We start from the raw sequence: 27482 nt of genomic DNA, 5'->3' as shown, positions 1-27482 counted from the left end.
AACCGGAACGAGTAATGATTCTGCTGTCAGCGTTTATGGTGGTAGCAAGCGTTGTGTTTCGGTTTTAGTATTTCGGAGTTTTTTCGTGCTAGAACCGCTGTTGTTATCCTGTAGTTATTTAGATTTGTTTGTGAGTGTCCTAGTGTAAGTGTTTCTGGTAGTTTTAACATGGACCTGGATCCTTTGGATCCAGATCCCGGTGGTGGGCCTGACTGTTCCCGTATCCCTCCAAACCAGGCAGCTCATGCGCCTCAAACTCCTCTGCTCGGTAAAAGACCTTTAGTCGATCCCGATGTCCCTCCTGCCAAAAAATCCGATTCTCCTGCAGTTTCCTACGAAACGACATTCACACATCCGGATTTCGAAAAGCTGAAGTCATCATATTCAACAGAAGACTCTGGCCCCTTTATTATTAACGTCCAGAGAACAGAGAGTGACCCAGCCTCAGGTACTGCTTTAAGGGCTATAAATTTCGGGCATTTCTTATATAGAAACAATATCTACGGCGTTGTTAGGGACGGAGTGAAAAGAATCGGGCGCAACCGTTTTTCAGTCGAGTTTGATTCGGCGGAACATGCAAACAATTTCCTATTACATCCTGCCCTTACCTCAGCAGAGTATACTGCAGTTGTTCCCACATTCCACGTGACCCGTATGGGCATTATTAGGGATATCTCTCCTGAGTGGTCGATGCAGGAGGTGGTGGAAAATGTGACTGTCCCCCAGGGCTTCGGACGCGTGATTAAGGCCCGCAGATTAAGTAGGAAATCCATTGGTGAGAATAATTCTCCCACGTGGACTCCTACTCGATCAGTGGTACTTACATTCAGTGGCCGTAGTCTGCCTCCAAAGGTCTTCTGCTTCTACAACAGTTTGCCTGTGGAGTGTTACCTCCTACCAACGATCCAATGCAACAACTGTTGCCGTTTTGGCCATGTCAAAGCTCAGTGCAGATCCAAATCTAGGTGCTATAAATGCTCTCTTGACCATATTGGTGAAAATTGTAATTCTCCTACACTTAAATGCCTATTTTGCTTTGGTAACCACTGTGCTAATGACATTTCTTGCCCAGAACAACAAAGGCAGCGCAATATTAAAATGGTGATGTCCCAGGAAAACCTTTCCTACATTGAATCCTCTGCTCGCTTCCCTCAGGTAAGAAAGACCTTCTCTGAGACTTTGAATTCTCCCTCCCCTGGTTCATTTAATAATACTCCCCTTTCCCTCAATCACAATCTCATTCTCAAGCTCCATCCTCATCCCAATCATACCGGAAAACTATTTTAGTTCATAGAAAAACTCATACTCCTCCGTGTAACCCAGGTTATGACAGAATTGCCCATAATAATATTGTCCGTGATCCCATTTCCTCCCAACCTAATGGTTGTGCACTAAATCAAGAGCCTAACTCCCCTAATGATAATCTCATTGAGCTTCTGCTCAACACACTAATTAACATTTTGTCACGCTTTTCTGACTCCGGTTTACCGAACAACATGCATCATAAATTGAACCAACTGTTATCTCTTGTTTCCTCTCAAAATGGCCCAAGCTCTCCTCCAGTGGAACTGTCGTAGTATCTACAATAAAAAAAATGAACTGATCTATCTGATTAATAAACATAAACCCTTCCTCCTAGCCATTCAGGAGACCTGGCTGAAACCTAACTCTATTTTTAGAGTGCATGGTTTTGCCTGTCTCCGGGATGATAGGAGGGATGGCTATGGTGGTGCAGCTATATTAGTTGCCCGCTCTATTATTTTTAGTCATATTCCCATCCCCCCTCATAGCGACTTTATTAGTGCAGTTGCTGTAAGGGTTAATAATACTTCCTTTCTGTCTCTCTATATCCCTGATCCCCATCCAGGTATGATTGCTGAGCTCTCCTCCATCTTGTCTTCCATCCCTCCCCCCATCATCATACTAGGAGACTTTAATGTACATCATACCTCTTGGGGCTCCCACACTAGTGACTCAATTTCTTCTGCTTTTCTTGACCTTTTTGATCACTTTAATCTATGTGTCCTGAATGATGGTTCCCCAACAAGGCGTGTGCTTCCTTCCCAAAACCCAAAAAGTGCTGTTGACCTTACTTTATGTTCTCCCTCAATTTCTTCTAGACTCTTTTGGCAAGTGATCCCCTCCACATTGGGGAGTGACCATTTCCCCATCAAGGTATCATTTCCTGACCCGATTCCCACCTTTTATTTCCCTCCTCGTCTCAAATATCAAACCAAAAAAGCAGACTGGCCCAATTTTAGATCTGCCTTAGACGAGGAAATATCTCTTATTCCTTCCCCTGACCCCAATAATGTATCCTCAGTGTATGAAAGATTTAAAAAAGCTCTTCTGTCTGCGGCTGACAAATCAATTCCTTTAAAAAAAAATCCTTCAAAAAAGATCCCTTTTCCTCCATGGTGGGACGCTGAATGCCTTGCGGCTGTTAAAAAGCGCAGAGAAGCTGAAGCTCTCCTTTCTACCAACTTGTCGAGGGAGAACTATTTGCATTACCAGAAAGTAGCAGAGGAAACCTCCAAATTCCTCCAAAATAAAAAAAGGCTAGGTTGGCAAAAATTCTGTGAATGTCTCTCTCCTAATTCCCCCTCCTCTTTAGTCTGGGAAGGTATCAGGCGCTTTCGTGGCGCTTTTACCCCGAAATCAAATCTATCAAATGATCCTTCAGAGTGGATTGAAACATTCGCTCTAAAGTTAGCACCCCCTCTGTCCCATCCATTGAGGAAATATCTCCAGTCTGGTCTCTTCCCTCTTCTTCTACCCTTAGTTCTTTCGACGCCCCTTTTACTATGGAGGAATTCCTTACAGCCACCGATCAGCTTAAGGATTCATCCCCTGGCGTGGACGGGATCCCTTACTCCTTTGTAGTTAACTCCAGTTCAAATTCTAAACAATTCTTCCTTGGGATTATAAACAATATCTTTCTCTCTGGTTCCCCTCCTGAGGAATGGAAATTGCAAATAGTTGTCCCCATCTTAAAGGCAGGAAAATTATGTAATGACCCTTCAGGTCATCGCCCCATTGCTTTATCGTCTGCTTTAGCAAAAATTTTAGAGCATCTTATTAAAAACCGTCTAGAATGGCTGGCAGAAAGTAAGGGCCTTCTGGCCAAAAGTCAGTTTGGATTCCGTAAAGGACTCGGTACGATGGATAGTCTCTCCATTTTCACAACCGACATTCGCCTTGCGTTCTCCAAAGGTGAGTCTGTAGTGGGGGTCTTTTTAGATATCTCCTCTGCATACGATAACGTACTTCTCCCTCTTCTCAGGCAAAAGTTGCACCATCTGAGTTTTCCGGAGAGGTTAGTTGACTTCACAATCAACTTTCTTTTGGCCAGATCAGTCCTTATCTCATCTTATAATGTCTCCCTCCCCCCAGAGTGGTCTATAAGGGCCTCCCTCAGGGCTCTGTCCTTAGTCCTCTTTTGTATAGCCTATATACCTATGATTTGGAATTGTCAGTAAATTCATTTTGTAACATCCTTCAGTATGCTGATGACATTTGTTTATATTCCGTAGTTCCCAATATTTCCGATGCTGTCCCTCCCCTTTCTTCGGCACTTCACTATTTGAATGTGTGGTTAATAGAGCATGGCCTGTCTCTTTCTGTCCCAAAATGCGCAGTAGTCCCATTCACCCGTAAAAGGTCCATTCCAGATATCCCTATTGGTTGTGATGGTACCCGTATACCTGCTCAGGATAAGGTCAAATTTCTTGGCGTTTGGCTTGATACCAAAATGTCAGGTGTACATCACATCAATCACACTGCGAAGAAATGCGAGAGGAACTTGAACATCATTCGTTCTTTGTCTGGCGTATGGTGGGGATCACACCCATACACTCAAAAACTTGTATATAATGCCCTCATCCGCAGTCACTTTGATTATGGGTCCTTTCTCTTAGAGCCTTGTAATAAATTTTGTTTAAGTTCCCTGGATAAAATCCAATATAAAAGTCTTCGTTTAGTGATTGGAGCGATGAAATCATCTCCCACAAATGCTCTCCAAATTGAGTGTGTCGACCCTCCCCTCTTTATTCGAAGACAATTCCTCTCTGATAAATATGTCATCAAAATTATGCAATCTTCTTCCCACCCTCTAATCCCTAAACTTCGGTCTCTTTCTGAATTAATCTCTGCCTCTCCTTACTGGGTTCACAAGGACCCCCCCTGTCTGGTCAATAGTTTCGTAAAAATAACTCGTCTTCCGTGCCCTATATTTCAGTGTAGGTTAATAAACCCTCTTTTTGAAACCCCATATGATGCTATCATGTTCCGCCCTAATATCTCACTTGACCTTGGTATTAATAGAGAATCCCCCTCCCCTAACCTAGACTTAAGTCGTGTCATTGCTAGAGACTGGCCTGACTGGACCTCTATCTACACGGATGCTTCACAGCTTCCAAGCCAGGGTTGTGTAGGATCTGCTGTCTGGATACCCAGACTCAAGATTATTTTGAGCTATAAATTGCCGATATACTCATCTGTATTTACTGGCGAGGCGGTGGCAATTTTCGAGGCCCTGAAATATATAGACTCGCACAATCTTAATAATTGCGTAGTTTTTTCAGACTCCAAAAGCGCCTTACAAGCCATAATGTCTAATCAATTGCGTAGTAAATCTAAATTCCCGGTCATTCTTCAAATTAAGCAAATTCTTAATGGACTCTCTGGTAAGAATGTGAGAGTTTCGTTGGCCTGGATCCCAAGTCATATTGGAATCCGGGGCAACGAGACCGTCGATCAGCTTGCTAAAGATGCGACCCGTTCAGGCTGCCTAGACCAGTTCAGGTGCTATTCCCATGATTTGACCTCTCTAGCTAAGGATCGACTGGATTCAGATTGGCTCGCTCACTGGACAAGATCTAGTCAGATGAAAGGACTTCACTACTCTGATGTCCAAGATAATGTTCCCGCCAAACCCTGGTTCTTTAAATTCCGTGCCGCTAATAAAGCAACCACGTCAACAATATGTAGACTGAGACTGGGCCACTCATGTACTCCTGTTTTTCTTCACAAGATCCGTGTGAAAGACAACTCTTTGTGTGAATGTGGTTTAGATGAAGGCTGTCTTGATCATTTATTTTTCGAATGTTCGAAGCTGTCATCCTCTTTGTATGACCTCCTCCCCCTTATATTCCTCGCCCTGTTAACTTTAAATCCCTCCTTCGTTATGTATATTCTCCTTTTATTGTCATTCTGTGCGATTTTATATCCTCTAATAACATAAGACTATAGTTCTAACCAATAATAACATGTTTTGTCTTTGTCGTAGTGTGTCGTGACTCCTGCAACAGCGTTCGGCAGAAAAGGACTTATTTTTATTTTTATTCCCAAAATTATTTTCTTGCTCCTGTCAAACTGTTGGCGTTCTGCAGAATAAACCGCAACCCTGTCATCGTAACTGACACTGGCCCAAGCCTTAAGGCCGCCATCAAGGGGAATAATAATAATAATAATAATAAAACCGGAACAATTAATCGATTAATTCAAAAATCTGTGTGTGTGTAATCGATTTCATATGACATTTCCCGAAATCTATCTTGTCAATGTTCGTATTTGTCCTGCCTGATTTTGTCAATTTTTACACTTTTCAGGGATTTTCAGTGTTTACAATGGATTTTCATCGGAACCTATAAGACTTGGCTGCTTATAATTAAAAAGTGAACGTGTGTTTGTGTCCAGTGCGAAATGGTGTAATTGTAATTCGGCGTGATAATTCTGTAAGATGTTAAGCAGATTTTCAGATGTCCTACAATCAGCAGCAGACGTTGTAAGTATAATAGTCGGCTTTTATTTTCTTCTGAAGGCCAGTGCCATTTATATTTTAAGTAAAGAAGCTTATGAACTGTTTAGGTACTCTATTGTATTAAATTATAATTTGCATAATTAGCTGTAATTCGTCGCGGTACCGCATTTGCGTAGTGCTGTTTTCCAATGCATCATTACAGTTTTAACAGTTCCTCAACTCTTTTTACTATCGGTACAATTTTAGTTTAGGCACTAACGCCATACTCAGAGCTAGAAATTAATAATTTAATGTCCTTCCAAAAAATTCAACAGCTAGAATAGAAAATAACTTAAAAATCAAGCATTTGTTTATGATGATACACATACAAAAAAGCTACAGAATCTCAGAATACTACAATATTTCAAAACCATAAATAAAGTTAATGCTTTTTTTATTTGTAGTTGGCGCCTCCAGCTACAAGGCTGGAGGATTTCGAATATCACTGGAAGATGATCATAAACTTCTATCAAAACTATGATGACAACAGTAAAGTGCACATTGAGGACACAAGAATTCCACACCATTTACACCAGATGTTGCAGGTTTGTAGAATATCAATTTTTTTTTTCCTGATGCAAAGACATAGTCTCAACTAGCAAGCAACCTATAGAGTCCGTATTTAATAATTTGCAGAACAACAGAACTATAAATTTTAACAGCTAAATAACTATTATAGCGCCTGTGGCATGAAATGTCTATCGATAATGGTTAACCCTTTGACCGCCACGGTCAATAAAACAAGACAGCTGAAAAAAGTGTCATAGTGGCCATGTCGGCTTTTCGTGGCGCATATGGAATAATTTTAAGAATTTTTTTTTTGTCTGCTGTGGCCGAACATGGCGGTTAAAAGGTTAATGCGTAAAAGTACAAAAAAAAACATCATGGGGAGCAATGCACGGGTCTGGTGAGACAAGCTTAAGTGCCGATTGGTGTTCACGACTATCAGCTTTAGTTTAAAAGAAATCAACATTGACCCCTAGACTTTCGTACTGCAGGCTGTATCTTGATTAATATTAATAATATAGGGTTAAACACAAATAACAACCTTGTAAATATAAACCATAGCAAATTAGCATATTAATCAAGTTAGCTTGAATTAATCAACCATACCAAATACAGATTTGATTTAAGCAGTTAAACACTGTACATTTTTTTTTATTCGACTGGATAGCAAACAAGCAAGTGGGTCTCCTGATGTTAAGAGATCACCACCGTCCATAAACATCTGCAGGGCTACTCCGAAACTCGAAACTCGAAGTTCGTGTTGTGCGGTCCCTCTGACACTTATACTATTTAATATGAGAGCGAGAGGGACCGCACGCCACCAACTTCGAGTTTCGAGTGTCGGAGTAGCCCTACTGCAACACTAGGGGTATTTCAGATGCGTTGCCAACCTAGAGGTCTAAGAATGGGATACCTCAATTTAATTTAATTTTCAACTTTAACTGCATGTACTAAGATTCGTTTTTCATCCTCATTTATGAGCAAATATTTAACCTTGAATAACTTCATATTTGTGCAGTTAACTGAGAATGCTTTATCATTATGAAAAAGATAAGAAATGTTTGTTGTTTGAATTGAAATTATAATGTTTATTTAATGTCAAGTTTATAATATTCACAGATATTTTCCATAGTAAATAAATATTGAATAAAATTTTAAATTTGTGAAGTATTGGACTATTAAACTCAAAACTATTTATAGCATTAAATGGGACCTTGTTAGGGCACAGCAGATCAATACACAATTACACATACTATTACTTAAAACAATCTTTCATGTTGTAATAACAATGACATTAATATGAATACGAAAGGAAAAAAGTGCACAAAACAAACCAAAATAATTATTAGATAATTTAACAGAGGCTAACAACTACCAGTTAAAAGTAAGACATTTAAGGAGTATGTCCCCGTGGTTTACTATACTCGCTACCATTCATCTACTATTATATTTCTATATATCTCTTCTTATTTTGTATACAGAAACTCTATGTTTGGACAAGGCAGTGTTTGATGTTGTTTTCTGTGTCTTCCCATGAAGCTGACATACATTTGGTGTACTTAAGTCTCATAAAAATATCTTTATTTATCTAATACATCATCTATAATTTGATACAGTTAATAGTAGATGAAGAGAAAGAACAGCAAGGCGGTACCGTCGGTCCCTGCCTCGAGGCCGTCGTACAGCGCTCCATCTGTCTCCTGGACGCTCTGACGGCGCTGGCAGCAGCCGACCGGCCTCCGGGGGCGCGGGCGCTCGCGCTCGGTACCGGAACTGCGCTGCTGCGCCGCACGAGGCAGCCCCCGGTCAATAGCGCACATGTATACAGGCCACTACAGGTCAGTACCAATCGATACACTGTGTTTCTGTCTATGTGTACTTTTCTTTTTCTGTGTTGTTTTATTTTCTTAATTTGTACTAGCTTTTGCCCGCGGCTTCGTCCGCGTAGAATTCGGCTATCGCGCGCTGCTATAAAAAGTAGCCTATGTCACTCTCTGGCCCCATAAACTATCTCTATGCCAAAATTACTTCAATCCGTCGCTCCGTCTCAACGTGAAAGATGGACAAACGTACAAACACACTTTCGCATTTGTACGATCTCTTTTCATGTACTTTAAACTACTTTACAATTTTCATGTACTTTAAACTACTTTACAATTTTAATTTACGTTAAACTACTTTACTCTTCTATGTACAAAATGCTCTGCTGAACCATTTGAGCTTCCTATTCTTTTCCCTCGGGAGCATGTACGAAGTACATCGTACAGTATTTTGCTGACACATGACCTAAATATTCGCATTAACGCATTTTTACTTAGTTGCTAAATAACACCACTCGCGATCGGTCACAGCTGAGCATTTTAGCTATAACTTGTTATTTTGATATATTAAAAACTTTAGTGGGTTTAACTAAACAGTGTTTTAAGTTCAACTACCTAGCAACTCAACTACTACAACTTTTTACTCGAGCTTCGGCCATACAGCATTTATAATATTAGTATGGATGGATATACTACAGCTGATTATTTTGACAAGCGTCTAAACAGGGTAATTATACGGTGAGGTGCAGTGCAAGGGGCTACTACGAAATTCGAACATTGAAGTTTGTATCGTACCGTCCCTCTCACTTTCGTATTAATTAATATTACCGTCACCAGGACGACAAGATACGAAGTTCGAATTTTGCACTTTTTTATATTCAGACTACAACAGCCATAAATGTAATACAAGGAACATACAACATGGTTACATTATAAAAGGCCAATAACAGTTATCAATTAAATTCTTAAATCTATGTCATCATAGTTGCTTATTATCCATTGTATTGCTTTGTACCCATAACACAAGCTTTTGCTAAGCTTACTTTGGGACTTAGGTCAATTGGTGTGAATTGTCCCGTGATATTTATTTATTTTATTTATAGTTGAAATGTGTACTGCAGATATGCTAGCTTATGAATATCTCTAGTGTTATAACTAAGATAATTCTATTATTATAATCTAATTCTATGTTCTATCTGTTTCTTGCAAGAATAATGACAGAAAGACTAAAAAAGAAAAAAATAGCGTAAGTAACTTACGTAACTTCTTAGTAATAGGGATAGAGCCGTGTCTCCTCTGACGCTATATCGCATATCCCAGTCCGTCCAACCTTCAGTTCACGATTGGACTTAGCTGATTGTAAAAGCTAAAGCCAAGGCAAAACATATAGTGGTGACAGCACTATTAGATATTACAATTGTCCTGTAGTTTTGGTTTTCTCATTAAAATTTCCCTTCCAGCGTATGCTGATCCAATGCAATGAGAACCCCGCCTCGCCAACAGAAAAAGAAGAAGTCGAATTACTCCTAACACTATGCGGCCTAGTACGCAAGGAGCCAGGTCTCGCCAACATATTCACCACACCCTTTGTAGAAGACAAAACCACATTACTAAGCATTCCTGAAGACATACAAAATCTAATACCCATCAAAAGTAAGATACAAACACCAAAGAAGAATCCTTTGTTCGAAGTGGAACTACCACCAAATCCTTTGAGAAATGTATCCATAATAAGGACCAATGGGGACTGCAACAGCAGCTGTTCTGCTGATGACAATGCTTCGTCTAAAAGCCAGAAGACGGTCTATGATGACAATGACAAGTTTCTGCTGATTGATCTGTTGCTGTCTTACTTGAATAGTGCTGTGAGTATGCTATTTGTGTATGCTTTTTTTTAGTTTTATTGTAATTTAAATGTTAGTATTCACTACTACACAGATTTTCTTTTTAATGATTTAAAGTGATACAAAACCGGCCAATAAAACAAATGGTTTACCCCCTGTGTCACTATTCATTAACACGTTCGGTCCCGGCAACGATCCACTAAGCTCTTACGCTATGCCCACGCATATCCCACAGCAGTCACTTCTATGCCAGTGACACGTATACGTGTCACAGACGTATTACATACCGGTGCCAGTGACACAACATCTGTGAATTTTTAGTTCTTACTCCTATGCCAGTGACACGCACGTCGTATCAAAATAATTCGTACCTCCTAAAGGCTGGGATAGCGTAAGGGCTTAGCGGAACTTTGCCGGAGCCGCATGCGATCCACTAAGCTCTAACACATGCTCTAAAGCAGTCACAAATACGTGTCACTGGCATAGGAGTAAGAACTAAAAAGTCACAGACGTTATCTCACGGGGGCCGAACGTTTATTACGTTAATTTTATGTGACGGATATCTGTGATGCCGTCTCTGTATGCTTTGTCCGAATAAACGGAGATGGCATGACATTTATCTGTCAAATAAAATTTATCAATGAGTGTTGAAACAGACCCTTAGGGGCTGTTTCACCATCTATTGATTAGTGTTAACTGACGGTTAAATGTGATGCCGTCTCTATTTGTTTTGTTCGAATAGACGGAGACGGCATCACATTTAACCGTCAGTTAACACTAACCAATGGATGGTGAAACAGACCCTTAATATCATAAATATCCATTATATGTGCGTGCGTATGTGTGCACATGTGATTTTTTTGTATTTTATGAGGCAACTAAAAAACTGTCTGGTATTATTATTTCTCCAAATTAAACATCATCAATATTTTACTTTGTTTTCAGGATAATCAAGTAGTACTCCGCGCGTGCGAGGGCATCATGATAGTATCGTCATTGCCTGATGATGACATCGCGAGCCTGGTCACCACCTGTAGTCCTGCCTGCGAGCTCATAGTGGACAAACTAGCTGACAAATATAAAGCTATACCGGCCAACGTGGACCCCAACGATATCGACCACTTGAACATTACTTGGGCGTGAGTATTTCTTGTGATATCAAGTGATATGATAGTTTAGACTGTAGTGTCGTGGTGATGACATCGCCAGGCTCGTCACCACGTCCGGCTTGCGAGCTCATAGTGGACGAAGTAGCTGACAAGTAGCGGCTAACGTGGGCCCCAAAGATATCGACCACTTGAACATTACTTGGGCGTGAGTATTTCTTGTGATATCAAGTGATATGATAGTTTAGACTGTAGTGTCGTGGTGATGACATCGCCAGGCCCGTCACCACGTCCGGCTTGCGAGCTCATAGTGGACGAAGTAGCTGACAAGTAGCGGCTAACGTGGGCCCAAAGATATCGACCACTTGAACATTACTTGGGCGTGAGTATTTCTTGTGATATCAAGTGATATGATAGTTTAGACTGTAGTGTCGTGGTGATGACATCGCCATGCTCGTTACCACGTCAGGCTTGCGAGCTCATAGTGGACGAAGTAGCTGACAAGTACAAAGCTATACTGGCTAACGTGGACCCCAAAGATATCGACGACTTGAACATTACTTGGGCGTATTTCTTGTGATATCAAGTGGTAGTGATGTGATGTGTGAATAAGTGTAGAGTAGTGATGTGATGACATCGCCACCCTTCTTCCAAGCTGTAGCCTTGTTTAAGAAACTCGCTAGCTTTTGCTCGCGGCTTCGTCCGCGTTGGAATTCGGTTATCACCCCCGGTTCCCTTGGGAACTGTGCATTTTTCCCGGATAAAAAGTAGCCTATGTCACCCTCTGGCCTATAAATTATCTCTATGCCAAAAATCACGTCGATCTGTCGCTCTGTTTCGACGTGAAAGACGGACAAACATACAAACAAACTAACTAACTAGTTGATAAATGTAGAGCTACACCAACAAACGTGGATCCTAATGATGTCGACCAATCAAAATCATTTAATTAAAATAACGTAGATTTTATAACTATACTTTTTTTTATTTGGCAGGTATGTGGCTCAAGATTTTGGCGACAAAGATTACAACAAATTCCACGGGTACAGAGAGCTGACCAGTTTCTTCTCTTGGCTTGACTATTGCGATACTCTAATGAAGGTATGAAAACTTGAGGCGAATTATAAATCGTGCGAATCGATGTAATTTAAAGAAAAGAACAGATTGTTAGAAAAAAACGTTGCAAAAATAAGAGTATTTTAGTTTTGTTCGAAGTATTTCTTATGTTGTTGGTTATGTCTGTTAACACTTTAACAGTCCGTGTGTTACATGTAATGCACCGTCAAATTAGCTCTGCCACGTCCACGTGACGTTAGAAATGGATGATTCTATACGGTCGTATCAACCCATGACAGTGGGGAAAGCGAGGGGTAGTGAAAGTGTTAATGGCACAGACTTAAAATTGGCAGTGTAGATAACTGTTTTTTACATTAGGAACGACATTATTTTAACCTATCATTTAACCATCTTCCTCAGGAATGCCACCCCACAATCTCCACACATCTTTCTCGAACGTTCCGCCAGAACTTTCTGGAAGGCGCGGCGGAAGCGGGATTGGGCGACGCACACCACGCCTTACGTGTCACTGCTGTCCTCAGCAAGTGTTTGAAGCTCGTCGACTCCACTGATCTTGCCTTAGGTAGGTTTTTCGAAGCAGTTTATCTATTTTGACACTAGATGGCGTTAGTAGGGTCGCTACAAGGTTAGAACTTTCTGGAAGGCGCGACGAAAGCAGGATTAAGCGACGCGCTCCACGCGTTACGCGTTACGCGGCAATGCTGTCCTTAGCAGTGTTTGAAGTACGTCAACTCCACCGACCTCGCTTCAGGTGACATTTTAGTTTTAAGTGATAGACTGTTTTAAAACTAGATAGCGTTGATGGTTTATCGTATCAGTTCATCTATTTTGATACTAGATGGCGCTACTAGGGTCGCTAGAAGTTTAGAATTTTCTGGAAGGTGCGACGGAGACGGGATTTGGCGACGCGCACCACGCCTTACGCGTCACCGCTATGCTCACCAAATTTTTGAAGCTAGTCGACTCTACCGGCTTTGCTTTAGGTAGGTTTATTGTAAAAGTTCATCTTTTTTGACACTAGATGGTGCTAATAGGGTCACTACAAGATTAGAACTTTCTGGAAGGTGCAGCGGAAGCGGGATTAGGCGACGCACAATGCGTTACGCGTCACCGTATCGTAGGTTTGTCGTGTCGTAACGTAGTCGTAGGGGCAGAGAAGGGCGACGCCCTCCCTCCTGGCAACTGTTTGCTTTACAATATGTACTATGCATTAAAATTCGAAAGATACTAGCAATACGCAAGTGCGCGCAGGATCCGACCGAAAATAAATGTGACTTGCCCCCCTCCCCTGGGTTAAAAGCTGGGTACGCTCTTGATGGCGTTACTAGAGTCGCTAAGAGGTCAGAACTTTGTGGAAAACGTAGCGGAAGCGGGTTTTGAAGATGCCCACCACACCTAACAGCTTTAGTTAGCTTCACAGTGCACGAATCGGACTTACTTAGCCTGTTTTCTTGTTACAGAATTCTCGAACTGGTTAGTTGGTGACGGAGAAATATCAGAATGGCCGCTACTCCACACGCTCATTACCAACTGCCTCACAGACAACCACGATCTCACGCTGGAGACGCTGAGATTTTTTGAGGTACGCTTTAAAAAAATATTTAAGAGTTTAGTCTAAAGCCGAGTTTATACTTGCAAGAGAAATCCTGCAAGTGGTGACACTGTGAGGGCGCAAACAGTTTTAAGGCGGGCAATCAAGCGCCGCAATTTAATGCAATTTGAGAAAGAAGGAATGAAAGTAAATAAACGCTTTTATCTACATGCATATCATAACTTCCCTATTATATGTTCAGAAACGACTATCAAATGGCCTTTATTAAGAAACCTGGTATCTGCGGGTGCATCTTAATGTTTACATTAAAGTATCGGTAATACTTTTTTTAACAATGCATATCTGTACATATTGTAGAAAACTTATGACATGCATGTAGATAATAATTATTATTCAAAGTCAAAGTCAAAGTCAAAATACAGGCCATATCTGAACATATTATAGAAAAGTTATGATATGCATGTAGATGAAGTTATGTATGCGGCTATACATAATTAGGCATTAAAACACTCGTGTGATCTCGCTCATAAAACCACACTCGTACTTTAATGCCTCTCATTATGCACCAGCCACATAAATAACTATTTAAAAAATACATTTATTCACAAGACGCAACTAAAAAGTTAATTTTTCAAGGCACTAAGGGCTAAGAAAATAACTATATTTCACTTGTTGATTGTTTCTAACTTTAGTTAACAGAATAGAAAGATAATGCAAAATTAATACAAAAAAAATATATTTCTTTAGCACATGTTTGGAATGTGAACTTGTCATTTGCAACGTAAAATTAATTTTTTTGACTGTTCATCTACAGATGTGCAAGTAGCGGAAAGTTTCCTAAATGTAGGAAAAATTATCGAAAAATTCTGGAAATTTTTACAAGATATATAGGAAATTTAAATTTAAAAAACGGAAAGTTTTAATCACCATATAAAATTGTGCGATGTTTCCAAGACTTTCCTATATGAAAATTTCCGTAATTTTGGAAAGTTTTGGCGCATCGGTCAGTATTCATAACAGTACAAGTGCACTAACGTTATTAAAAAAAGCTTTACATTTCGGTATATAAACTCAGTTGTCTAAGGGGCTGTTTCACCATCCATTGATTAGTGTTAACTGACGGTTAAATGTGATGCCGTCTCCGTCTATTCGAACAAAACAAATAGAGATTCCATCACATTTAACCGTCAGTTAACAGTAATCAATGGATGGTGAAACAGCCCTAAATCTTTTTGTCAACAGACGATAGTAGAGAAGGGCACAGAGCACAGCATCCACCGACTAGTTTTGTCCCGTGTCTGCGCTCGCGGGTACGTCGCGCCGCCTGTTCGCGACGAAGACGAGCGAGACAGGCTCAATGACGTGTCGCTCTGCCAAGAACGGGAGAGGAACAGGTCGGTGCAATAAATATTATTATAGTTAATGAAACAATCTTTTGGAGTAAGTTTCTTGGATAATAATTCTGCCTATAGTAAAAATGCGGAATGGTTAACATGGTGTAGGCCAAATACTGCCCAGAAATGGAAATATCTCTAACGAGTTCCTTACTTTGCTTTCTATTGAAAAAATATGTGGAGAGTAAGACAGCCGGTGACATTACTGGCACTTGAGGTATCCCATCTTAGGCCTCTAGGTTGGCAACGCATCTGCAATATCCCTGGTGTTGCAGATGTTTATGGGCGGTGGTGATCTCTTACCATCAGGAGACCCACTTGCTCGTTTGCCATCCAGTCGAATAAAAAAAAATATATATACTGAGCGGCACAAAATTTGGCCCACTCTCTATACAAAATAACCTATTTTTAACCGACTTCAAAAAAGGAGGAGGTTCTATGTTCCAATCCAATGGTTGTATTTTTTTTTATGTAAGTATGTTCGCCGATTACTCAGTCAATTGTAGACCGATTTTCACAATTAAGAAGGTAAGCAACGGAAGGTAGGCAACGGAACTCTGTTATAAAACAACGTAACTAAGCCGTGTTTGGGCTTCATGGAATCGTTGTGAGATGTAATTTGGCTACGAATCACTAAAAAGTGAGAAATAAAGAAACGTTTTTACAAAAACTCACATCGTGAGGAAACCTGCACAAACCTGCGAAGCAATTCAATGGTGCGTGTGAAGTTCCCAATCCGCACTGGGCCCGCGTGGGAACTATGGCCCAAGCCCTCTTGTTCTGAGAGGAGGCCTGTGCCCAGCAGTGGGACGTATATAGGCTGGGATGGAGAAGTGTATAAGTCCACTAATCAACATAGTATTTGCCAGGGAGGCGATGAAGCAGCTGCAGCACGAAGATCACGTAAACGAGCAGATCAACGATATACTCTCGCACGAAGGGCTCGAGCCAGCGAGGGAGCGAGACAACATACACAGGGTCATTAACAGGTACGTGCTTGGGGTCTCTAGGGGTTAGAGCAGGACAGGCAAGTCCTGGGGCAAGAGAGTGGCGGCAACAAAAAAGTTTGCAATACTTTTTACTGAAAAATATCATGATCATCAGCCTATAGCAGTTCACTGCTGGACATAGGCATCCCCCAATGAGCGCCATTGCGCCCTGTAAATATACAAGGTGTTAATTAATAACCACGCTAAAGGCGCGGCTACGTACAAGTCGCTCGACGCTTGTTTCCAGTGTCAAATCTGGTCACGTGACATATAGCGACAAAGCTGAAAATGTTGAGCTTTATCGCTAAAAACAAAAGAAACTTCAATTTCGGCAAAACACTGTTTTTTTTTCATTCACTCCAATTTCTTTTATTTGTACCACTGCCACGACTGCTACTAAACGAGATTAGGAAATCAGCTTCCAAGACCAAGATCATTCCTGCAAGCAGCCATCTTCTCTTTTAAAATATGGCTTTTCTGTCCTTCCTAATAAATAGGACAATTTCGCCAGTGTCAAGTTAAACTCTCTTTGAGAGGCACGTTGTACGGTGATTGTAGTTTTTGCAACTTGCGCATTAAAAAATGTTAGACACGAGAGCAATATAGGAATTTGGGATCACTGTTCACTGTTAAGGTTAATCGCCGCATAAAACACTATCAAAATTATACTTCAACTAGCCAAAGAAACAGAAATAACAAAATTGATATTGTCTACATCCGCCATCTTCGAATGCTACAAATCGAATCAAGCAGTCATCTTGACGCTGCTTTGAGTCGCGGGAAATTCAAAATCACATTCAAAACGGGGTCACGTGACCGGATTTATCGCTGCAAACGAGTGACGAGCGACTGCATGTGACCGCACCTTAACTTGATTACATAGACAACGTGCCAGTGATGTCATTCAATGCCGCCTTTTACGACTGCTGTATGACTGTCCGCCCGACATGCACGCTAGAGTCTTTAAATGTTCCCGTATGTGTAACACGGGTTAGCAATTTCAGTAGGTACCAAAAAGATACAAAACTGAAATAGGGTAGTTTCCAGAGTTCTAAAAATATATTTAGTCTGTCATTTACATTATCAGAAAATATTTGACACTATATTTTCTTTTTCACAAACATGCTCGGAAATGTATGCGTTAATGTCACGAAACGACTCATTGATGGCTGCCTACATTACTTCTTGGCCTAGGCCATAAGGAATGTATGAAAATCCATTTTTGTCCGCTGCTCTAACATTTTAAATTTGCTTACTGACATTAACTGACAAAGGAAAAATTACAAACCAGATGCATGGATGGATGGATGGACGGATGGACGGACGGACGGACAGACGGGCAGACGGATGGATGGATGGAATATTTCCTCACATTGTTCGAGAAAAGCACTATACAAACCTCGGCCAGAACCAGGATTGCTGGACTTGTTTTGTCTATCCCAAACTCGTCCATCAATCCCTTACTTCATGGCCTCTGCAGTAATGTACTGTTGTCAAACAAACATAAAATTACAAAAATGAAGCTCGTCAAAGTTCGGGAGTGTGGGCTCGTGGCTATATCATTATCGTTTATATTACTACGCAAAGCTCCGCGCAGGAGGCGACACTAGCACAAACCGTAAACAAACCGCCATGACATAGTCAGTTCTTATAGTTTGTCGCCATGACGAATCATGAGATCATGACATATTTATTAGTAACAAAATATAAATAACATGATATTTACATCGATAGTAACGATAGAGCTTTATTTCCAAAAATGTAATTGAAATAATATGATATGATTGTCAATTGTCTTACACCGTTCTTACGCACACTATGGTCTGTCCCAGAATTCGAGATACTAAAATGACGTTTCATGTGTTACCTGTTTTTTGCGTCTCATAAATAGTGATGTGCCGCAACCGGTTATTACCGAAAGATTTTGTAGGTACCTATGTATGTATGTCGTAAAATATTAAGATATGAACGGATCCGTGATGTACTAAAATGTAGGGCACTTAGGACATTCTAGAAAAGGTAAAATAGGTCTAATAAAAATGCGACCGTTTTCGAGATATTTCGACTTTTTATAGATGTTGATGTTTAAGTTTCAATTTCATTCTAAGTAAGTTTTACATTAACTAAATAATATGAGAATAATGAATATTTGATTTATTATTCTATGATATGAATATCAAAATAAAAACATGAGAAAACGCACTGATCACATCCGATGACAATACGATTAAAGTAACGAAAATCGGTTGAATACCACTTGAATACGAAAAACATGAACAATGACGTTGTGTGATATCTGAAGGCCTATTCCGGAATTCGAAAATCAAAGTTCGTACCGTAACGTCCCTCTCATTTACGTATTAAATTAAATAGTAGTGTCAGAAGGACGGAACGACACGAACTTCGATTTCCGAATTTCGTAGTAGCCGTGCTGGCCCTGACTACGAAATGCAAAACTCGAACTTCGTATGTTGCCGTCCCGCTGACGCTTATCTCATTCAATGCGCAAGTGAAAGGGACGGTGCCATACGAACTTCGTTTTTCTAGTTTTGTAGTAGCATCTGTATTATTTTTTACGTTGGCACTAAGTGATGAACACTGTATTTTTACCCGTGCTTAGATTTCATCACTTTATCGTATGATAAAGTAAAATGGAAAGTAGAATATTGAATGCATTAATGTTATTTTTGCTAGCGTAAAATAAACATTTTATCGGTTATTTACGAAACCGAAATCACGGAGCAGCACTGTTCCTTTTATGCTGGCCACATTATTTTTACGTTTGACATTTCAGACTGTCATTTTAGTATCTCGAACTCTGGGACAGACCATACAATATTGAGTTGCCGCATTCACGAACGTTTTGTTTTTAGTTAGCGCGGTATCTAGTCGAGCGAGCACGCGAGACCAATCATTCATCTAAGTACGGACATTTAATAGTAGATTATTGTCGTGGCCTGGAAGTAGGCAATTGCTGGCTGAGTATGAGTATTAAACGGACGAGCTTGCGAGTCCGTTTTACTAATACGAAGCCAGCAATTGCTATTCCAGCCGAGACTAATATAAAGCTTTTCTCAAAAATGGTGAATAATTCTGAAATAGAATAAACTTTTTCTCAAAATATATTGTAAAATTTAATTTTATTCCAATATTTTTCTTATGCTTTCCCGCCTTTTTTCATTAAAAATAAACTGCAGGAGTATTTTTCCACCGAAAACACCACAAGCTATTTCAGACCCAATAGAAAAAGTCCGGAGTTCCAACAAAATATCTGATACCGGCCATTAGACTTGGCTGTATACGACTTGTGCCAACAATTCCATGGCCTTTTTAACTTTAAAAAAAATGTGACTGATTGCAGGCGCGCTAATTCATTATTGTCGAGCTAGCGCGCCTGCAATCCTTTTAACTTTTTAATTTTTCGCTGACCATAAACTATGCACTTCACCTTCTGATATGTAAAGAATAATGTCAACTTTTACGGACATTTTTGAGAAAAAAACATTTAAGACATTAAAAAAACAATTTACGGTTTGTGCTAGTGCTGCATTCTGGCGGCTGAACATTGCAGTCATATTCCCTATTGACGAAAGAAAAAATACGGGTTGAATATTTTCTGATTACCTCATACCTGGTATGGCTAAACGTCCTAAATTTAGGTCATACGTCAAAATTAATGTTAATGTTCACTAATTGACATTAAGTTTCAAATTCTAATGATCAATATTTGACGTGGGCCTTACGAGGAAGGATAATCTAACAGACGTAATAATTATATTTTCGAAACTAGGCTATTATCTCAAGCATGCTTCAGCAATAATATTAACCGCTTAAAACATTTTAGGCGGCTTGAGCAACTGAAAGCGCAAGTTGAGGAGGTGATGGCGACCGAAAATATTCCGATACCTGAGACTGCACGCGATAGCTTAAGCCAATAGCCTGTCGATATCAGGGGTTCCCAAACTGTGCGACCTGGGGTGTCGCGATTCACCATTTAAGTTGCCTAAATGCGTGAGTGTATATGGTAAACGTCCGAGTGATTGGCACGCTGATGCCTAGGAGTTTTTTTTTTTTTGAATCTTTTTGTATTTTTTATTTCGACTAATCCAAATGTGTTACTTTTACGAGTATCCCGTGAAACCATATCGAAAATACAAACTAAGACATGGATGCACAGAAAAAGATACCTGCGCTGGGAATCGAACCCAGGTCCTCAGCAATCCGTGCTGCGTGCTATAACCCCTACACCACCGCTGGACAGGAATCTAGACAGGAATTTTTCCTATGCATACATATCTCAGGTTGCTTTTTATCAACTACGCTATTTAAGCAGCAGCACTAGCAAAAGAATGTGACGTCTCTCGATGAGAGCGGAACATAGATATCGCCAGTGCTGCTCGCGTCGCGAAAAGCATCGCGTGTAAATTATATCCTGTAAAAACATAACCTCGAGTGCAGTCGGGTAAAATGAGTAGTATACGAAAGATTGGGAGCCCCTGCTTTATATCACCATTTTTCTCAGTTTGAGAAATTTTAACTTTATGTAAATAAAAGTTTTAATATGAACTTGTACATTATATTTTGTAAATAAGCGTTGTTGTAAATATGGGTTGGAAATGGGTTATCTTTTATTTTTAATTATTTTATTTAAGCCAGTGTGCCAGTTTTGTTTTGACATTTTAGCTCCATATTGTCCCACTGATATAGCCATTTTGTTGTACCTTATAAGAATAGTTGATACAAGAATTAAAGATTATTTTTATTTAACGTTATTTATATTATAATATAGTTGTTTCGGCTAAAGATCTGTGATGAACATTTGATTTGCATACGTATCTCAAAGAATTTATATTTTGAAATTTTTGTACAAATTTTTGTATTCATGTATTCGGTCTGATAAAAACACTCACAATAATACAAAAATGCTCTTTCATTGCTCAAGTTAGTAACATATTAACCTTTTCAAAATCAACTACAAATTAAAGCTATTTAGACGGTGCGAAAAATATAGTGCAAGTTTCTTTAGGGGCCATCCGCAAGGTACGTCTCCCTCATAACAGCTAATTTAAACTTACACCATTGCGTAAATGTCACTTTTACGCTATGCTCTGGCGGGTAAATCCATTGAAAAGGTTAATATTTCCGCCATTAGATCAAAAGGCACAACTGCAAATCTGTATATGAGTACACTTCTACGGGTGTCTGACTTAGCCTAGTATACTTATCCTAAAGTAGATATCCCAATTTCATACAATTTTAAATACTAGGTTGAGCCAGAGAACCGTCGACTTGTTCTTATGTGCACTTGTTTAAAATAGAGTAGGTTCACAGTTCTGTCTTTTGTTCTAGTGGCGATAGAAATTTAAAAATAATATGAGTAGTAAATATTTTTTGTGGGTGTTGATTCAAAATCAGCCGTGCTGTGATTAATTTAGGTCACATTTTGTTATGCCTTGTGTGATTAAACGTATTAGTTCTGGATTGGTTGTTTTATTCGGTCCCGTTTTGCAGTTTCTTGCTGCTGCTGCCGCGCGCCATACTGTCGGACCCGGTGGGCGCGGACTATGAGCATTACATACACGACGCGCATAGGCATTATCAGGTAAATATAGGACAAAAATGTAAGGTCGTGTCTCGCGTACTTTATATAGAACAAGTCATCAGTAAATGTAGCACACGCCGATATGACGCGAATATTTCGCCTGTAATAAAATGATAACCTAACTAACGTAAGTTGAAAAACTCTCGGCAATCTTCTAAATTTGATATGTGAAAAACAGCTGAACCTACAGCAACCATACGGGAACTCGTTTTCACGTAATAAAGCGCATCGAAACGGTCCTTCTCTTTGAGAGCTACAATGCCACGCAGGCAGGCGTTCGCGTCTAGTTTGTACCTCCTATCTTTTTGCGTCGGGATTAAAAATACTGCTTACTAATAAGTCTCCTTAATTTTGATATTTAGGGGCTGTTTCACCATCCATTGATTAGCGTTGACACTTAACAGCCAGTTAACACTAATCAATGATTGGTGAAACAGCCCCTTAATGTTTTTTTTTTCAAATGTGTCAATTTTCTTAAACTTTGGAATTATATAGACGTATAGATGATGTATTGCATAGCTGGAAAGAATTACGCGTAGAGATTATAATAGCTTGGCCCGGCCCTGTTCCAAAACCAAAACCCTAAACCCTATTAAAAAGAATCTATGGTGGTTATTCAGTATCCGAATAAGCCTTATTAATGTGATATGGTTATTAGTTAGCGTCTATGGGGTAAGTCGACACGGTATGCTTTCTGTATTGATATGGTTTTTGAAAATAAGTCCATCTAATACTACCCGATCGGTTCTTACTTTACTTCTTAACGATATAGAGGTGAGTAAAATACTGAGTCACTATTAAGTAGATTTTTGGGCTAAAAAAAATCATTCTGTCTAGTCCGCCGCTTAGATATTAGAAAATATTGGACGCTTTTTTTTCTTTTATCAATCAAACAAAAATGGCAAGGATGAAGCGCGTCCAAAGTTCGGGAGTGGGGGCTCGTGACGTCACTCATTAGTAAAAAGTGTAGGTAAGTGTGACGTCACACGGAAAGCTAAACGGCTATCGGCTCCCACTAATATTATAAATGCGAAAGTTTGTATGTCTGTTTGTTTGTAGTTTCATCACGTCCAAACAATGGGGAATGGATTAAAACTTTAGAAACGCTTGAAACTTATTTTAGAAAAAATATCAGATTTTTAAGTAGCATCAATTAATTTTTAAAAATGAAAGTTTTCTTTACCGCAAAGTTACGCTAGTCCGGTCGGTTTCGGGTTGTTCCATAGCCCCGAACAATAAATTAAAAAAAATATTATGTCTCTTTGACTCGTTCGGTTTCACGGGTGACACTCTTTACCGGCCCGGATAATACCGACATGGAAATACCGACCCTGTTTTATACCCATAGAATCCATAGAGCTCATGTCAGTTTCTATGGGCGTGTACATGAAAATCAGAGTCGGTATTTCCATGTCGGTTTATCCGGACCGGTAAAGAGTGTCATCCGTCACAACGAACGAGACAAAGACACAAAAAATATTTTTTTTCATGGCTATGGACCTATCGTAATTTTGCTGTATAGAAAACTCTTTCACTTTTTTAATTAATTGATGCGACATAAAAATCTGATATTTTTTGCTGTTAATTAGGAGGGTTATTCCTATCGATAAAAAAAGTTTGAAGCGTTTCTATAGTTTTCATCCATTCCCCATTGAGCCGATTTAGATGAAATTTGGTATACAGATAGTTTGAGTTCCGGAGAAGGGCATAGGATAGTTTTTATCCCGGAAAATTGAATAGTTCCCGCGGGATAGCGTTTAAAGAATTCTACGCGGACGGCGAAGCGGCTAACAGCTAGTATGTCCATAATTTTTAACCGACTTCAAAAAAGTAGCAGGTTCAAAAAATACGAGTCAGATATTTTTTTAAGATCTATGTGCATTAGCAATTTATGTATGTTGAATATGTAGATTGCTCTGATTGCTACAATTCACAATTTAACTAATCCGAAGAGTGAGAGGGTTAAAATTAACGACAAAATTTTCGCTAAATACCATGCAAACAATCATAATTATTTGCATAAAAACATGGTACATATTTTGTGATAAGAAAGAAAGAGAGTTTCACATGTTTTTGTCACTATGTGACGTACAAATTCTAGTTGAAAATTAAGGTTAAGTATATTTTAATCAAACAAATATATTTCAATGTAACAAATTGTTATCAATTGTCCCATGATATTAATTTATTTATAACTAGCTTTTGCCCGCGGCTTCGCCCGCATGGAATTCGGTTATCGCGCGCTGTTCCCTCGGGAGCTGTGCATTTTTCCGGGATAAAAAGCAGCCTATGTCACTCTCTGTCCCATAAGCTATCTCTAGGCCAATAATCAGACGGACTAACATACAAACACACACACTTTCGCATTTATAATATTAGTATGGATTTGCACAAAATGCATCGCTGTGACAAAATCACTTGCCAATTTCCAGTACTGGCTGGACATAACGTCGACGTTCAACTGGCCTACGGAAACGTACGTCGAAACGACCGCTAGTTCGACACACAGCTACGACAGCCGCCCCGAGGCCGACCTACACCTCGACGACGCGTTCGACGACAAAGACAAAACATGCCACACCTGCCAAGACGTCGAGAAAGAATGCAAACCGGACTGCTTCACGCAAAGATTGATTCTAAGAAGCCAGGATTTAACAAGAAACGAGGAGGAAGAATTCGACGAAGGACCTTTTCTAAGAATGCTTTTTAAGTTATTAACTAATATGCATAGTCAGCCGTACCAAGTTAATTTACATTTGACGTCTATATTGTCTAAGCTAGCGTTGTTGCCTCACCCGAATTTGCATGAGTACTTGTTGAATCCTATGCTGACGACGGCAAAGAAGACGGTGACGTTGTTTAAGACGTTGCAAGAGCTAGCGAGGCGGTTGACCGTGGAGATACCGAGGCTAAGGAATTATAAGAAAGTGATTGAGAACACGAGGCAGCATTTGATGAGCGAGGATCCGATTTATGATGAAAGGTGAGACGTTTTGGTTAATTATTTTGTTATTTTCCTTTTCCATCGTATTTTTACGAAAAAGTTCTTGTATGCTAACGCATTCACTGCCACCGACGCATATATGCGTTTTTGGAACTTCCTCCCAGTGCCGCTGTCATAATTATTCATACATTTTGAACGCACATGTGCGTCGGTGGCACCTGTGGAAGCCAGGTGGCAGTGAATGCGTTAAGAACTTTCTTTGTCTTGCCCGACTCCCGATTTAATGTTAAAATGTAATTGGTTTATTCTAGGCACCCTAAGGGCGGTTTCAGACTAGCGTTTTATTCGGGCGTATTAGTTTTAAATATTATTGATTGTATATATGTAGTCTGTAAGGTATTTATTGTATGGGCCAAGTTGCCCGAAATAAATGGATTTAATATTTAATATAAGCTGGTTTTTGGAAGTGCGTGTCCGCGCGTACAGGTGCTGTTTGGTTTTCTTCGAGCGTACACGCAGGAATGAGCGCGTATACACGCGTGTTCGACTTAATATAACGCGCCAAGAACCACCGTATACGCGAAGAAAAAAACGCTAATCTTGTAACCGCCCTAATTTTCTCTTCTTTTGAGTATAGTTTAATTTTAAATATCTTTTTTATGTTCCAGCTGCGACCACAACCAACTAGTAGAGAGCTTGATAGTGCTCGAGGAATTCTGCAAAGAGCTTGCCGCCATCGCGTTCGTCAAGTACCAACACTCGGTGCATCTGAACAGATAAAACTGTTACTATCATTTGGAATACTAAGCAAACTAAAGAAGCATGGCGACTATTTATAAATAAATAAATAAATATCACGGGACAATTCACACCAATTGACCTAGTCCCAAAGTAAGCTTAGCAAAGCTTGTGTTATGGCTACTAAGCAACGGATAAAAATATAATTATATAGATATAGATACATACTTAAATACATATTAAACACCCAAGACCCGAGAACAAACATTCGTATTTTTCATACAAATATCTGCCCCGACGCGGGAATCGAACCCGGGACCTCAAGCTTCGTAGTCAGGCTCTCTAACCACTAGGCCGAATGTACTTTATAAAGCACAAATCGTTCATTGAACAAAAATAAATAAGAATGTTTAAATATCCTCCTGCCGCCCAAGTCAAATTTTTGTTTTATGAACATGAAATTTGTCACTTATGAAAGAGTTCAATGACACATTACTATAAGTCCTATATATAGGACACTGGGCAGCATGTGGATAATATCCAAAACGGCATGTCACAGTTCCACAGTTATTAAACAAATTACTCTGAAAGCCAATGGTTCGCTTAGTTTACTTAGTATTTGCTAAATAATTTATTTATGTTAAATCGAATCACATAAGTAGTTAAGTTTGGGTTTATTTCAATACGCTTATCGAATTTACTTTTCACGTAGGTACTTGGCAGATCAATTAAATTTATTTAAGTAATTGCTAGTCGCATATTGCATTTAACCGTCAAAGGAGACTCAATTTCATTTCAATAACTATAAAATGACTACGTATAAAAGTAAAGAGCTATGTTCAGAGTTTCTTTGTACGGGAGAACACGGAAACTCGCTGAGAACTGCTGTCGCAGACGACGTTTGTTGTATGGGAGCCCCCCCTTAAATATTTATTTTATTTTTTATTTTTTAAGTGATTATACAACTAAAGATTCTGTCAATATTTCAAGCGTGTACCTGTTTCTCGTTATTAATATCGAGCAAAAAACGGCAAAACAATCACGTTTGTTGTATGGGAGCCCCCTTAATTATTTATTTTATTGTTTTTAGTATTATGTTGTTTTCAATTATGAAATGTCTAACTATTACGAATGAAGAGATAGAGCCCTGTGACAGACGGACGGACAAACAGACACAAAGCGGAGTCCCAGTAATAGAGTTCCGTTGGCACCATTTGGGTACGGAACCCTAAAAAAAGATGATATTGAAATTTAAAGTCCTTTTGAGTAGCTCGTTTGTAAAAGACGTTCTAAAAAAGTTACTATTATTTGATGCAAAAAATAGTAGCTTGTATTATTTATTCACATTGCTTTAATAGAAACACAATGATTTTATATGTAAACATTTGATTTACACTTATTTATTGGATAGCGTGCCACGTGATTTTTTTGGTATTAAAAGAGGTGCTGTGTATAGTCTAAAGTTGGAAGGTATTTATCAAACACTAGAAATAAGTGTTCGGAAAGGAATTCAGTTCATAAAGCCTAATGCTAAAGCCGAGTTTAGACTTGCAAGAAAAATCGTGCAAGTCCTAAACTAAGCTTAAGGCGAAAATCTTGCAAGTCTAAACTGGGTGTTTAGACTTGCAAGATTTTCGTGCAAGTTGCATTACATTGCGGTGCTCGATTGAACACTACAAACTCGTTCGTTTTACGGCCTCGGAATGTTAATACAAATTGGACGATATTTCTTGCAGGTCTAATCCAAGCTTTAAGTTAAAATAAAATGTGGCAATCGAATAACTTTTAAGAATGTTAGCAGTAATCAGCAGTTTGTAATTTATATTTGAACGATATTAAAAGGCTAGCTTTATGTTTTACCTAACGACTGCGTTCACCTATTCATTGCGATGTTTATATCTGGCTATACGTACTAAAACTTATTTATTACATTCCTTGTCTACGTCATTATGTATAGTCGCAATATAATTAAGTTTTTTTTGCACTACTGCTATGCGTTTATGCACAATATTGTTGTTGCCTGATTCACCTGTTGAATAAAATGTAAGAATAAAATTTAGTTTCATTGTCATCATCATGTCGGCCGTAGGACGTCCACTGTTGGACATA

The 27482-nt window shown here is 39.4% G+C and overlaps 1 protein-coding gene across 6 annotated transcripts; it reads left to right on the top strand.

Annotated features, from left to right (window-relative positions):
* Positions 1-21: 21 nt before the first annotated feature.
* Positions 22-27482, top strand: LOC141439416 (FHF complex subunit HOOK interacting protein 2A-like). Of its 6 annotated transcripts, none has more exons than XM_074103700.1 (14): positions 22-130; positions 5288-5785; positions 6205-6345; positions 7924-8145; positions 9588-9992; positions 10917-11110; positions 12073-12178; positions 12554-12716; positions 13615-13736; positions 14949-15100; positions 15970-16089; positions 21601-21691; positions 24124-24674; positions 25304-27482. In XM_074103700.1, exons 2-14 carry the CDS (start codon positions 5741-5743, stop codon positions 25413-25415), a joined length of 2424 nt encoding a protein of 807 aa, XP_073959801.1. In that variant the 5' UTR covers positions 22-130; positions 5288-5740; the 3' UTR covers positions 25416-27482. The 6 variants fall into 6 exon arrangements, with proteins under 6 accessions (XP_073959801.1, XP_073959800.1, XP_073959804.1 ...); XM_074103699.1 differs by having other exon boundaries at positions 22-144; XM_074103703.1 differs by lacking the exon at positions 22-130 and adding an exon at positions 275-448.

Source organism: Choristoneura fumiferana, chromosome 20 (assembly GCF_025370935.1).
Source record: "Choristoneura fumiferana chromosome 20, NRCan_CFum_1, whole genome shotgun sequence".
NCBI classification, from domain to species: Eukaryota; Metazoa; Arthropoda; class Insecta; order Lepidoptera; family Tortricidae; genus Choristoneura; species Choristoneura fumiferana.
Note: the sequence above shows the minus strand (reverse complement) of the source record. Positions and strands in the feature narration are given on the sequence as shown.

Excerpts from the sequence above, each read along its gene's own strand:
- LOC141439416 (XM_074103700.1), top strand. The coding sequence starts at position 5,741 with ATGTTAAGCAGATTTTCAGATGTCCTACAATCAGCAGCAGACGTT. Across the intron at positions 13,737-14,948 it reads AGACGCTGAGATTTTTTGAG|ACGATAGTAGAGAAGGGCAC; the intron begins GTACGCTTTAAA and ends TTTTGTCAACAG. Across the intron at positions 24,675-25,303 it reads GATCCGATTTATGATGAAAG|CTGCGACCACAACCAACTAG; the intron begins GTGAGACGTTTT and ends TTTATGTTCCAG.